This window comes from Dipodomys merriami, unplaced genomic scaffold (genome assembly GCF_024711535.1).
Source record: "Dipodomys merriami isolate MVZ:Mamm:240054 unplaced genomic scaffold, mDipMer1.0.p SCAF_50, whole genome shotgun sequence".
In the NCBI taxonomy this organism is placed as follows: domain Eukaryota; kingdom Metazoa; phylum Chordata; class Mammalia; order Rodentia; family Heteromyidae; genus Dipodomys; species Dipodomys merriami.
Window position 1 is genome coordinate 3,704,954 of NW_027206069.1, and position 13,071 is coordinate 3,718,024.

General features: G+C 47.0%; 1 protein-coding gene across 1 annotated transcript in view; it reads right to left on the minus strand.

The window, feature by feature from the left end:
* Window positions 1-5,552: 5,552 nt before the first annotated feature.
* Yy1 (YY1 transcription factor) overlaps window positions 5,553-13,071 on the minus strand; it is a 30,441-nt gene continuing 22,922 nt past the window's right edge. The window contains exons 3-5 of the mRNA XM_069997586.1: window positions 9,107-9,167; window positions 7,375-7,533; window positions 5,553-6,731 (exon numbers count right to left, since the gene is read on the minus strand). Coding sequence (XP_069853687.1) covers window positions 6,549-6,731; window positions 7,375-7,533; window positions 9,107-9,167 — 403 coding nt within the window. The 3' untranslated portion in view covers window positions 5,553-6,548. The remainder of the gene's footprint in view (window positions 6,732-7,374; window positions 7,534-9,106; window positions 9,168-13,071) is intronic.

Consider the following 13,071-nt stretch of genomic DNA (forward strand, 5'->3'; position numbering starts at 1 on the left):
TTTTCTTTTTTTTTGGGTCCGGTCGTGGGGCCTGAACTCTGGGCCTGGGCGCTGTCCCTGAGCTCTTCAGCTCAAGGCTAGCACTCTACCACTTGAGCCCAGCACCACTTCCGGCTTTTCTTTTTTCTGAGACTAATAGGCCTATCTTACTCCAGGCTGACCACATAAAAACATTGCCAAATAGCCTGTCCCAGAAAAGGACAGTTTCCAGAAAGTCAGTCCTAGGTTTCTAGGTTTCTACATCTGTGTGTGTGTGCGCGCGCGCACATGCACACACACACACACACACACACACACACACGTACGTGTGCTAGTTCTAGAGCTTGAACTCAGGGCCTGGGTACTGTCCCTGAGCTGCTTTGCTCAAGGCTAGCACTCTTAACCATTTGAGCCACAGCTCCACTTCCAGCTTTCTGTTCATTGAAGAGTCTCAGGGACTTTCCTGCCAGGGCTGGCTTTAAACTGCGGTCTTCAGATCTCAGCCTCCTGGGTAGCTAGGATTATGGGAGCAAACCACTGGCACCTGGTTTCCCTTCTTTTCTATTAGAAGCTCAAACTGAAGCTTGGAGTAATGTAGCATGCCTATACTCCCAGTACTTGGAAATCTGAGGCAGGAGGATTTCAAGGCCGGAGTGGGCTAGAGTGAATTTGTGGTCAGGCATACTAGGCACCCTGAATTTAAAAAAAAAAAAAAAAGCACCTGTGACCCTAATACATGACAGCACACCCCAATGCTCCCCTATATTGGCTTCACAGGCCTCTGGGATGAGCCCTACCCCACCTAGGCTGAGGGGACAAGCTCCCTGGGTGTGTCCGGGATGGACTCCTGATCTTGTAGCTCCCAGTGGAGCACTCAGGGGCAGCCTGCGGAGGTGGGGGGGGGGGGGGGGAGAGCTGGGAGCAGGCGCAAGGCGGGGAAGGGAGCGGGCGTACAGGAACAATTGCAGCTTAGCAGTGTGGGCCCTGCCCAGATGTGGCACAGCAGTCCGGGGCCAGGCCCGTGCCCCACAGAGCCCCTGCCCAGCTTCCTCCTCCCTGCTCCAGTCACTTCTCTCATAGCACTTAACCCTAATCTTTCAGGACTCTTCTGGGTGCCATTCGGGCTGGCCCTGAGTACCTGATGAGTTATTCCTCTCAGGAATGAATGAGTGAATCGGGCAACTCCAGTCAGGGAAGCTTTGGAAATAAAGACCAGAAAGGAGGAGCAAGGGGCAGCCTCGGGGAGGCAGGAAAGTAGGCCAGGGCTTCTCTGAAAACAACTGGAGGAAGTCAGGCCATGCAGGCAGAAGCAAGCAAGCAGGGGTCCCAGCAATGGGAACCAAGAGGCGTGGACTTTGAACCTCAGCTGCCTGGTCTTCCCTTCACTGTGACAATGCTCTAATTCCTCTGAGATTCACAGGACTTAGTAAGGCCCTGGGCGGTGAGGATCTCAGCACAATGTGCCCCTCCACAGCCTGGAGATGCCCGGGCTGGCATTCACTCCGGCTGCTCTGGGCTGGGCCTCCTATGAACCTCACTCAGCAGGTCAGGGCCTTGCCACCTCAGCACCATTGGGCCGGCCGCCACATTTATCATGAGCACAAGTCACAAGCACTAGAGGAGGGTAAGCCGTTTCCCTGAAAACTAGATTCCAGGGCAGAAAAACGTGTACTACATGCTGCCTCTGGCCAAATCTTGAGCAATTCTTGGTCTCTTTTTACCAAGTTTTAGGAGTCCATCCCAGCTTGTCAGCTTTCCTTCTGGCGTGTGAGCGCGTGGGCTGGTGCTGGTGTTCCCAAGCCCGGCTGCACGGGTCTCTCTTGGCCATACTTTCTCGAAAGCAGAGGGGGTGACTGTATACTTCCTGATTTTGAAAGCCCCTCAGGAAGCAGAAAGTTCCCAAGAGGGAGCACTTCTTGCTGGAGGGACAGAGTCCTGCGCATGTGGGCTCTGGGCAGGGAAGCCTCGGGAATCTGGCCGGGGGAGCCTGGGAATTCTCAGATCAGGTGGGAACTTCAGCTTGAATGTATAATGAAACTAAACCACAAACAAGAACCATAGGCATTCAAAAGCTTAACATTATGCGTTTATTATACTTTATAGAGCCATGTTACACATGCTGGGTGCTTCAGACTGAGTTATCAATGTTTTTCTGGATGCAAAGCCATCTGATGCTTGATGCAGGTGCCTTAAATACTATAATATGTCTGTGTCTATGACCTATGAGCTAAGGAGAAAAACAAGGACAATTCCAGAAATAGCAAAAAACACTTGAAAAGATGTACATGAAACACAATGCTAAGTCCTCCGGCCAGTGCCTACAGAAGTTAGCAAAAAAAAAAAAAAAAAAAAAATGAATACAACAGAAATTTCCATGCCATCTGTAGGTAACAGCCCAACAGTTGCTGGCATTGTAGGAAGAGGTGACTCCCACTGGTACCCACCTTCTCCCCTCCGCAGTGCATGCAGCCCAACAGACAACCCAGCACAGCCAGCTATCTGGCCCAACGCCCCCCATGCTGTTTGTATTTTTTGGGTGCCTGAGGGTCTTTAAGGAAAAGGTATATGCATTTGATCACTTTGTGGAAGACCAAGCACTGTTTTGAGATGAACAAGAGTCTAGGCTGACCACCACCCCTGGGCAGCAGCTCACGCCTTGTGCCTCTGAGGGGCTCATGCCAACGTCTTGTGCCGAAGTTCCCTTCAGTGTTTATAAGGGGAGTGTGTGGTGTTCATCCACACGTCTGTTACCCACTGCTCCCACCACACCCTGACACTGTGCCAACGTGAAAGATCTTCCTGGCACTCTACTGACCGACTACTCAGGCCCTGGAAAGATGTGGGGCGTCTCTCCAGCTCATGCTGCATACCTCAGGGCCTGCACTTAGGCCACGCTCAGACAGCTAAAGCAGCTGCACACAACCTGGGCGGTAACAAGTCCAAGTGCAGGGCCAGAGCCGCCAGCAAACACTCCTTGGAGATGAAAGTTTGCCTGAAATACGTCTGCCTGGCCCTGCTGGGCCTCGGAACTTGGGAGGTGCTGTAGTTACAAGGTCACCCAGTGCCTGGCAAGGAACTGAATATGCAGCCAGAAAACAATGAAGACAGGGCATGGCCACCGGGTCAAGTGGGTGCCAGGGAGCAACTCAGCTGTGCCCTCTCCCGTGACCTGTATCAAGAGCACTTCTAAGAGCACATCAGATTTCCTGCACCATGCTCACGTCATGGTGCAGGAAGAGTCGGGGGGGGGGCGGGGGGCACCATCACATCTAGCTGCTGGTAGCGGCGTGGGTAAAATCGGCAGGCTTATTTCAGGGATTGTGTTTTCCTGGGCCATGGACATGAACTCTAGCTGGACAGCAGTGAGGTCCTGTCCCGGGGAGAGGTGAGCTCTGCTGCGAATGCAGGGGGGCGGCCATTGGCCCAGGCGGGCGTCTACACGACACGCGGGCACAGCAGATGCTTCTCATCTCTGTGAAGCAATGAATGAATTCGAAAAACTGCTGAGCACCAGGAGCAGGCACTGCACACTGCTTCCTTCAAAGTTCTGGCTCTCAAATGACCAGAGTGAGTGACATTCAGAAGAAATCAGATGTGAAAACCAAACAGAAAAGAAAATCTTGATTTTTCTGAACTCCTCAGGCCTCGAGCATAGGCAAAGCACAGAGACTGTATGAAAACAGCATGAGCTCAGGGTCACCTTGGAAAATAAATGTCACCCTGGGGTGACAGTTCTTTATACAAATATCATGCCCCCCTCCCCCACCTCACTGCCAAAGAGGGGGAAATAATAAATTCAAAAATAGAAAACAACATCTTGTTAAGTGTAAACTTATCCTCGGGAGTTTTTGTCTTTTTTTTTTTTTCAATGTTACATATGCTAGAAACATGCACTTATTTCTGCTTGGATGTAAGAAAATATGTCTATCCGTATTACATATAAATCAGATTAATTCTCAAGACAATGGACTATTACAAGAACACAGTTTCAACCTTTAGTAAATTAATCTTTAACAAAATTATAAATTCTAACAAGCAAATGGGCTTAAGTCAAACCCAATGAGAATGACCTCTAGTCTTTACACTGCTCACTTACTAGTCTCCTACAACTGCTGTGAAGTTCAGGGTGCCAGGTTAACAAAGGAAACCGCATGTGAAGTTTTCTTTAAACCCCAAGTTGTTTCTTTACAGAAGTGCAGACTCAGAGAAGGACTTAAACATGGAGGGGCAAGGAGGGCGAAGACCGTTCCACTCAGAGGGAGGGGGAGGGAAGAAGAGAGGACCCAGGGTGCACGGCCCCAAGGCATCAAGGCACAGAGGAAGAGGAACCTCACTCCACACAGGGGCCTGGCTCCTGTGGGGCACAGCATGGCTCTCGAGGCTGCTGGCCGGGCTACCGCCCCGCACAGGTCTGCTCTAGTGTGGGACCGTGGGCAAGGGTCCTGAGGACAGTGCCAGGGCCAAGCTAGAACGCGGCCATCAGGCTGCCTGCGGGTGCCGTGGCTCTGGACTCCTGCCACTGCCACCAATTCGAGTGGCATTGTGGTACGGCCACAGCGGGGAGGCGCAAAGGCAAGGGCGCATCCGAGGTTTGGCCAGGTGGGTCTGGGAAGGAGTGGCACAGGGCAGTCAGCTTGGGAGGGCCCCACGATGGCCGTATCCTGACCACCAGAGACAGCAAGTCTAGGGTATATCCAGAGAACAGCTGAGGACTTCTGAGGAACTCAGTTCCAGCCAACTACTCAACAGATCACAGATTCTGGACAAATAAAAATAAACCTCTGGAGTTACATGTTTCACTTAATGGTTCAGAAGGCACTTCAAAATCCCACAGAGCCTCGGGGGCCCCGTCACCAGCCCTCCTGGTGATTGGGCTGTACACCCAGGCTACCTATCTGACCCCAATGGTGCCCCGGCCACTCTGGAAATAAACCTGATATTAGCGAGTGTGTCATTTACCTTGCAGAGTCAAGCATGGATCACAAAAAGACACAACACAGTATGTCTGCATTTGGACTAAATGGGATTTTGCTGTATCACGGCAGTTTATAAAATAGTTAACAAGTCTGATATTTGATCTTAAGTAAAATTCAAAAATTGTACATTAAAGAGGTTGCAACATGAGACATAAGTACTCACTGAGTACAATTCTCTAGTAATCTAATCACCTTGCCAATCTGTACTCAAGAGTCCACGTAGAAGCATGGAAATCAAGCTACTGGTACTCAATCGCCACATTTGCTAGCATTTAATAGACTTCACTAGATGCTCTGAAATCAAATATTCATAGCCATGTTTCCTGCTGGACAAGCCACTGGGGCGGCCTTTGAAGGCCGCCTGAGTGGGGGTGGGGAGGAAGGCCTAGATTTTCCTTGGTGCACCCACTGCCAGTGACCGCCTCTCCTTCGGAAGGCCTCATCCTGGCTCAGCGTGTCACGCCCACCACCCATGGGCCAATCTGGGGTACTCTGAGGTAGTTCTTTAACTTGGGATGTCTGTTACCAATCTTTCAGTCAGGAGATGGAGGAAGGATTAGTATATCCATGCATCGATTTAATCACAAGTCACTGTAATTGAGTGCAAAATAAAGGAAACTTGAGTTGCTTTATTTAAGCTTCCAATTTCTGGGAGGCTCAAGAATTTTAAGTATTTTGGACAATAAAAGAAAATAAGACTGTGCTTACAGATCTTCTTCTGCCATGTTCTCTCTGTAGGACCGCTAGTTTATTGTTGCCCTTTCTGTTACACGGATGTACACATCAGGTGGTAAAAGGTACAATACATTCTACAACTGAGCACCACGTTCTGTAACTGAACAGGCAAAGAAATTACACTGAACATCAGCATCTGGCAGTATTTTTTGGAAAAAAAAAAAGTGACTAAAATGGGTTTAAATTGATTAACACTATTAAATCACATCTAATATTTGGTACTACATGATTCAATACAGCTATACGATACAATTATACAAAATGTGTTAACATCAAAGAATACAACCAAAATTAAGATAGCAAACAAAAACCTATATAACTTTTTTTTTGTACAGGAAAAATACTTTTGAAGTATGCATGTAACTGCCCATTCTTTTAAAGAAAATCTACCGCAAGCAAAGTTATCAACCTCCAGAAAAATCACACATAGCATTACTAAGCATATCCCCAAAAAGTGTACAATATGCACACTTGGAAAATACAAAATTAAAAAAATTGTAAGCAACAGGTGAGCTTCATATTTATAAGAATGTGAAAAGAAGTCCCATTTTTAGCACTGTTGTATAAAGAATTGTCTTTTGATGCGAAGTTCATGAATTGTCCTCCTGTTGGGACCACTTTACAAAAACACCGTGTTGTTTTTGAAACGAGATTACAGAGCAAGATAGAGCATCTTAGCGATGTCATCTTATTGAAGTTTTTTTTAATTTTTACTACTTTATCAAAACACGTCCCTTAGGTGTGTAGGATTCATTTTTAAAATTCTTCCTAGAAACAATATACAAAAGAGAGGCATATGGATTCCCAATCACTCCTGAAAATGCTTCCCACTGGTGAGAAGGGTCTCCTCTCTTCTTTTCACTGGTTGTTTTTGGCTTTAGCATGTGTTAAGATGTGAGATTTCAGGTTAGTTGACTGAGCAAATTTCTTATTACAGCCGTCGAAGGGGCACACATAGGGCCTGTCTCCGGTGTGGATTCGCACATGCGTGCGTAAATTGAAGTCCAGTGAAAAGCGTTTCCCGCAGCCTTCAAATGTGCACTGTGGAGGAAAGGTCAGATGTCAAGCACTCAGCAAGCACGCGGGCAGCCGGCAGCGGGCATCCAGCCGCTCGCTGTGTTGGTGGACAGCGCCCGGCTCTCACTGAACACACTTCCTTCCTGCCCTGGTACCACGCTCCACATTCTAGAACTAGTGAGCAGGGATCTCTCACTGTGCATGCTGGACAACCCTAAAGCGCACAGCTGTTTAAGAACCTAAGAGAAACACGTGGCAAAGTGGCAAGCCTTGCCTGATGTGTCAAGTTAGTGCCCATGCACCTCTATAAAATACAAATCAAGTTTTCTGAGCGGAGAGAGCCACGTGAACTCTATTAGCCACACAGCCAACTCATTAGCCTAGCTGTGGGCTTCTGAAAACAAGACAAAGTATTATTTACTCATACAATAAAAATTTACATTTCCTGCCGATTAATTATTCAATATATAAGTGGCTCCTTTCGCCCCGTCGCTGAATGCACCAGAGGCGGACTGACTGTGGGCTTGCTCTCTTCTGCACAAACACCACCCGCATGACATGACATCGCCAGGAGCCGGGACAGGCCGTCCGCTGGCGCCCTGCACGCTGGCTGGCATGGGGACAGGACAGTGAGGCAGTGTGCAGGGACAGAAGAAACCGGCCCTACCTGAAAGGGCTTCTCTCCAGTATGGACCAGTTGGTGTCGCTTTAGCTTTGAGCTCTCAACAAAAGCTTTGCCACACTCTGCACAGACGTGGACTCGGGGGCCGTGGGTGTGCAGATGTTTTCTCATAGCAGAGTTATCCCTGAACATCTTTGTGCAGCCCTTGAAACAGAGAAAGAAGCGTAGTGGTTCACACTGCAGGTGGCGAGAGAGGCCCCAACCACTCGACAGCCTTTTCTGAAATGTGAGCTACAACACAATGGCCACCCGCCCCCGCCCCTCCCCCGCCCTCATTAACCCCTCTTAGCGGTACAGAACAGTCAGTTATTTAAGACAAAAAAACAGACAGCTGAGAAAGGCCTTGTCATTTACTGCAAACCCGTGTTTTACAGATGAGGAAACTGAGGCTTAGAGACACCTTGAAGTAGACTTGCCCAAGGTCACACTACTAGTAGTAGCCACGCCGGGAGTAGAACCCAGCACCCCGGCTTCCAGCTACACCACAGTTGCCTCACCCAGCTACACCCCCAGATGAAGTAACAGAAGCACTGAGAAATAAACGGAGTTAAAATGACGGTAGTCCACCACTACCTTTGGTGGGCCCCATATTCTGTGCTGCGACAATGGGCTGTCACTCTCCATCGCCTACTGTTCCCTCTTCTCTCTTTGCCTCTTTCCCCTTCTTGACAGAGAAAGAAGCAAGAGGGTCTCCAAGGAATGGCAACTACAGAAGAAATTTATTTGGTGAGACACTGGGAAAAGGAAGAGGCAGGCAAAGCGATACCAGCGCGGGGAGGAGACGGAGGGGCCGAGGGCAGCATGTCATCTACAATTTCTTCTGCAGTTGTTGCCCATGATGGAGGGAGTGGGGAATGGTGAGACAGTGTGACAGAAGGACAGCACAGGCCACCACTAGACAGCTTCACAGGCAAAAGGGAGGGGAGAGCCAGTTTGGTCACTTTGACCTCTAAGTTCTGCTTCCATTTAGAAAATGGAACTTTAGAAATATACAGAGAAGCTAAAGAGTAACGGGCCCCGAGCTTAACTGTTTTCAAATGCCATTTTTGGTCCCAAGAGAAACAGGCTTGTTACCCCTCCCCCCCCAGCATTAAGAGCATTACAAAGGAATTTCTGAAAAAGCAGGAGCGCTCAGTCGTTAAGAGAGGCAGCTCCAAATTTATCCTCCAATTGTTGACTTTTTAGAGACTCTTATTCCATTCATAAGTTCATCCTCTTTTGTCTCTCTCATCTATTTGATAGCTCACTTTTTCTTCTGGTTTACTAGTCAATTCAAGCTCAGGAACAGACCCCAAGGAACACTTCCCACGTACTTTCATTTGAAAGACAAGTTACATTTGAAAACAATTAAGCACCATTCTAGTAACACAATTTACAGGGCAAATAAGAAATTGTAAAGGAAATTAGAAACTATTTGCCTCATCTTATCAATATCCAAAATAATTTCCAAACTTCAATCACGAACCTATGTTCTTATTGAGGTCTGTGTCCAAAAAAGAACTAAAGTCCTAACATAGCAGAGTCAAGATATGGACTAAAAATATGGGCTCCTTACAGTAGACCCACTAAGTGTCCTGTACTGAGCAACAAACCCAAGGTGATAAAATTCCTCACTGTATTGAGATTTAAAAGTTGGAACTGGAAGTGCAAATCTCTTATAAACTCTCTAAAACTCCATTAACAATGTAATCAACACTTTCCCCCTAGCATTACTTACTTTATGAGGGCAAGCTATTGTTCTTGGAGCATCATCTTCTTTAATTTTTCTTGGCTTCATTCTTATCAAAAAAAAAAGAGAGAGAGAGAGAAAGACAGACAGACAGATTTGTAGGAGTGGGTACACTCAACTGGCATAAATCAATAGTCCCTGAAATATCTCCTTATAGGTGTAAACAACACTAGGCTCACAGTATGCTCCCACGAGGAGCCAGGGCCAGGCGGCCCAGCACTGATGGACACCAGGTGCGCTCTTCCTTTCCCATAAGGGGGCTGCTGCTCTAAAAGGCCATGCTACTTCTGCAGGTCACAGGCAATGAGCTGCAGCTCAGAATGGCGCTCAGAGCCATGCGGTTCAAATACTCGCTTTTTGCCGGTGGGTGGCTCATGTCTGCAATCCTAGCTACTCAGGAGGCTAAGATCTGAGAATCATGGTTCAAAACCAGCCCAGGAGTGGTGGGGAAGGTGGCTCAGTGGTAGAGTGTTTGCCTTGCATGCATGAGGCCCTGGGTTCGATTCCTCAGCACCACATAAGCAGAAAAAGCCAGAAGTGGCGCTGTGGTTCAAGTAGTAGAGCGCTAGCCTTGAGCTGAAGAGCTGAGGGACAGCCTTGAGCTGAGGGACAGTGCCCAGGCCCAGCATTTAAGCCCCACGACGACAACAACAACAACAAAAACCAAAAAACCAGCCCAGGAAGGAAAGTCTGTGAGATTCTCATCTCCAATTAAAAATAAACGACCAAACAAGCAAAAAAAGCCTGAAGTGGAGCTATGGTTCAAGTGGTAGAATGCTAGCCTTGAGTAGAAGAGCTCCAGGACAAGTGCCCAGGCCCAAAGTTCAAACCCCCATGACCAGCCAAAAAAGGCCCCATAACTTGCTTTTACTTCTAAACCTTTAAAAACAAAAACAAAAAACAAAAAAAAGTACAAAGATCAATAGCTCTGAGAGCCACAGAGCAGGCGTCCCCTAGCAGGGGGCAAAGTACCCATCAAAAGCAGCTGTGAGACAGCAAAGGTACTTTGTGAGAAGGGAAGAAGACAAATGGAGCCAGGCGCTGGTGGAACTGTGGCTACTCAGATGGCTAAGACTTACAAGACCATGGCTTGAAGCAAACGAGGCAGAAAAGTTCACTAGATCCTATCTCCAGCAAAATGAAGGGCTGGAGGCATGGCTCAAATGGTGGAAAGCCAGCCTTATAAGGCCCAAAATTCAAACCCTAGTACCACCAAAATAAAAAGATAAACAAAAATAAAACTCTACACAACTGCTTAACACACAATGCTTCATATTAAATGACTTTTAATGGCATTATAAAAATGTATATACAATAGTCTGTAAACAGTATTTACATCGATGTACAGAAAAAAAAATCTCTCTCAAAGGAAACACAGAAACCATCAAATGCTACTTCTGAGAAACTAGTGGATATGTGGGAATGGAATGCACATACTCCAAGACTGGTTTTTACCAGATTGCTTGTGGTAGTCTGAGTGGCAGAGGTCAGTCAGTTTTGAAGGGAACTTTTTTAGGACTCACTGTCCCTTACCTTCTTTCTTACTTAAGGCTAGCACTCTACCACTTGAGTCACAGTTCTGCTTCTGGCTTTTTGGGGAGGTAGTTTATTAGAGAAAAAAAAAGCCACAGGGCTGGGAAGGTGGCTCAGTGGCAGAGCGCTTGCACTGCATGCATGAGGACCTGGGTTCGATTCCTCAGCACCACAGAAGCAAAAAGAAAAAAATCTGAAGTGGTGCTGTGGCTCAAGTGATAGAGCACTAGCCTTGAGCTGAAGAGCTGAGGGACAGCACCCAGGCCCAGAGTTCAAACCCCACGACTGGCCTCCCCCCCCCCCCTGCAAAAAAAGTCACAGACTTTCCTGCCTGGCCTGTTTTGAACCTCAATCCTCAGATCTCAGCCTCCTGAATGGCTAGGATGACAAGTGTGGCCTGGCAAGGCTTACTTTAACAGTGACTTCTTGCTCTGCCATCTGGCTGGGGGCTTCAGAGCACTCAAGGCCCTCTCCTTGGTAATTCGGGTAGGCAGCCTGGGAAGTCCTGTAGAAGTGACTGATTTGTTAACTTATCCACTTGCTAACTTCTACCGAACTAATCTTTGGCTTTTCTATTAGAACTTTTTCTCCAAATATTATCCTTAAAACCATATATGGCAGAGGGGTCAGAGATTCTACAAGGGCAAGAAATTTCTAGGAAAACCAAAGAACAAAAGCTCAAACCTCGAAAAACATTTTCTTTTGTCCCTAGATCTGCCATCTCACATCCCTCCCAAGAGGCTCATAATTAACTGATGCTTCTTAAATGGCCTAAGTATTTAGTATTTACCATGACCTTTTTTTGTTGTTGGTGGTCGTGGGGCTTGAACTCAGGGCCTGGATGCTCACTGGTTAGTGCTCTAACATTTTGAGCCACAGCTATACTTCCGGGTTTTTTAAGTAGTTAATTGGATTTAAGAGTCTCAAGAGGAAGGACTTTCCTGCCTGGGTTGGCTTTGCTTTCCTGAGTAGCGAGGATTACAGGTGTGAGGCATCAGTACCATCAACACCCCCACCTGGCCACCACCACCCTTTTATTTCATGGAGTTACTGAGTGCACGTACTTCTACTTTAATTTCTCAGAGCATTCTCCGTGTGGCATCCCCACCCCCACCCTACAGCTAGCAAGGTGGTTTTTGTGTGTGCGAGAGATGTATTGGAGTTTGAACTCAGGGCCTAGACCACTGTCTCTTAGCTTTTTCTATTCAAGGCTGGAGCTCTTGAGCCACATAGCTCCACTTCCTTTTTTTTTTGCCTGATTAACTGAAATTAAACGTCTTACGGACTTCCCTGCTTGAGCTGGCTTGGAACCTGGATCCTCAGATCTTAGCCTCCTGAGCAGCTAGGATCACAGACATGAGTCATTGGCACCCGGCTATCAAATTAGTTGTGACAGAACTGTACCATTGTGTTTGTCTACGTTTTTAAGGAGCAAACATTTAAAAGAGGGTAGATTTTCAGAAAAAAAAAAAAAAGTGTGTGTGTGTGTGTGTGTGTGTGTGTGTGTGCTGATCCCGGGACTTGAATGAACTCAGGGCCTGAGCACAGTTTGAACACTTTTGTTTTTTTGCTCAAGGATAGCACACTCTATCAATTGGGCCACAACTCCACTTTTGGCTTTTTTGGTAGTTAACTGGGGATAATTGGAGATGGAAATCTCAAACTTTCCTGGCTGAACTGGTTTTGAACCTAGATCTTCAGATCTCAGCATCCCGAGCAGCTAAGATTACAGGCCCGAGCCTGGCATTCTTTTAGACAGACAGACAGACAGACAGACACACAGACAGACAGACAGACAGACAGACAGACAGACAGACAGACAGACAGACACACACACAGACAGACACACACACACACACACACACACACACACACACACACACACACACACACACACACACACACACACACACACACACACACACACATTATTATCTGACTCTACATCTCAGGCTGGCCTCAATCTGACCATGATTTCTAACTCTAGTTTATTAGTCTTCAGAATGCTAATGTTATAAAAATTTGCCATCTTCAAAAATGTGTACAAACTGGGTGCTGGTGATTCACATCTGTAACTAGCTTCTCAGGATCAAGAGCTAAGGATCAAGGTTTGGAGCCATTTGGGGCAGAAAAGTCTCTGAGACTTTTATTTCCAATTAACTAGCAAAAAGCTAGAAGTGGAGGTGTGGCTCAAGTGGTAGAGCTATTACTAGCGCTAAGCAAAAAAGCCAAGTGAGAGTATGAGGCCCTGAATTCAAGCCCCATATATACACTGATATTTCAGTCTAACTAATTATAGAATAAAAACTTTAATGCATTGGGACTCCAGGAATCAATGAGACTTGAACAGAGGACTTGTGCACTACTCTTCACTACTAAGTGGTTATTTTCCCCAAAACAGCACTTAAGTTGGAAGTTTG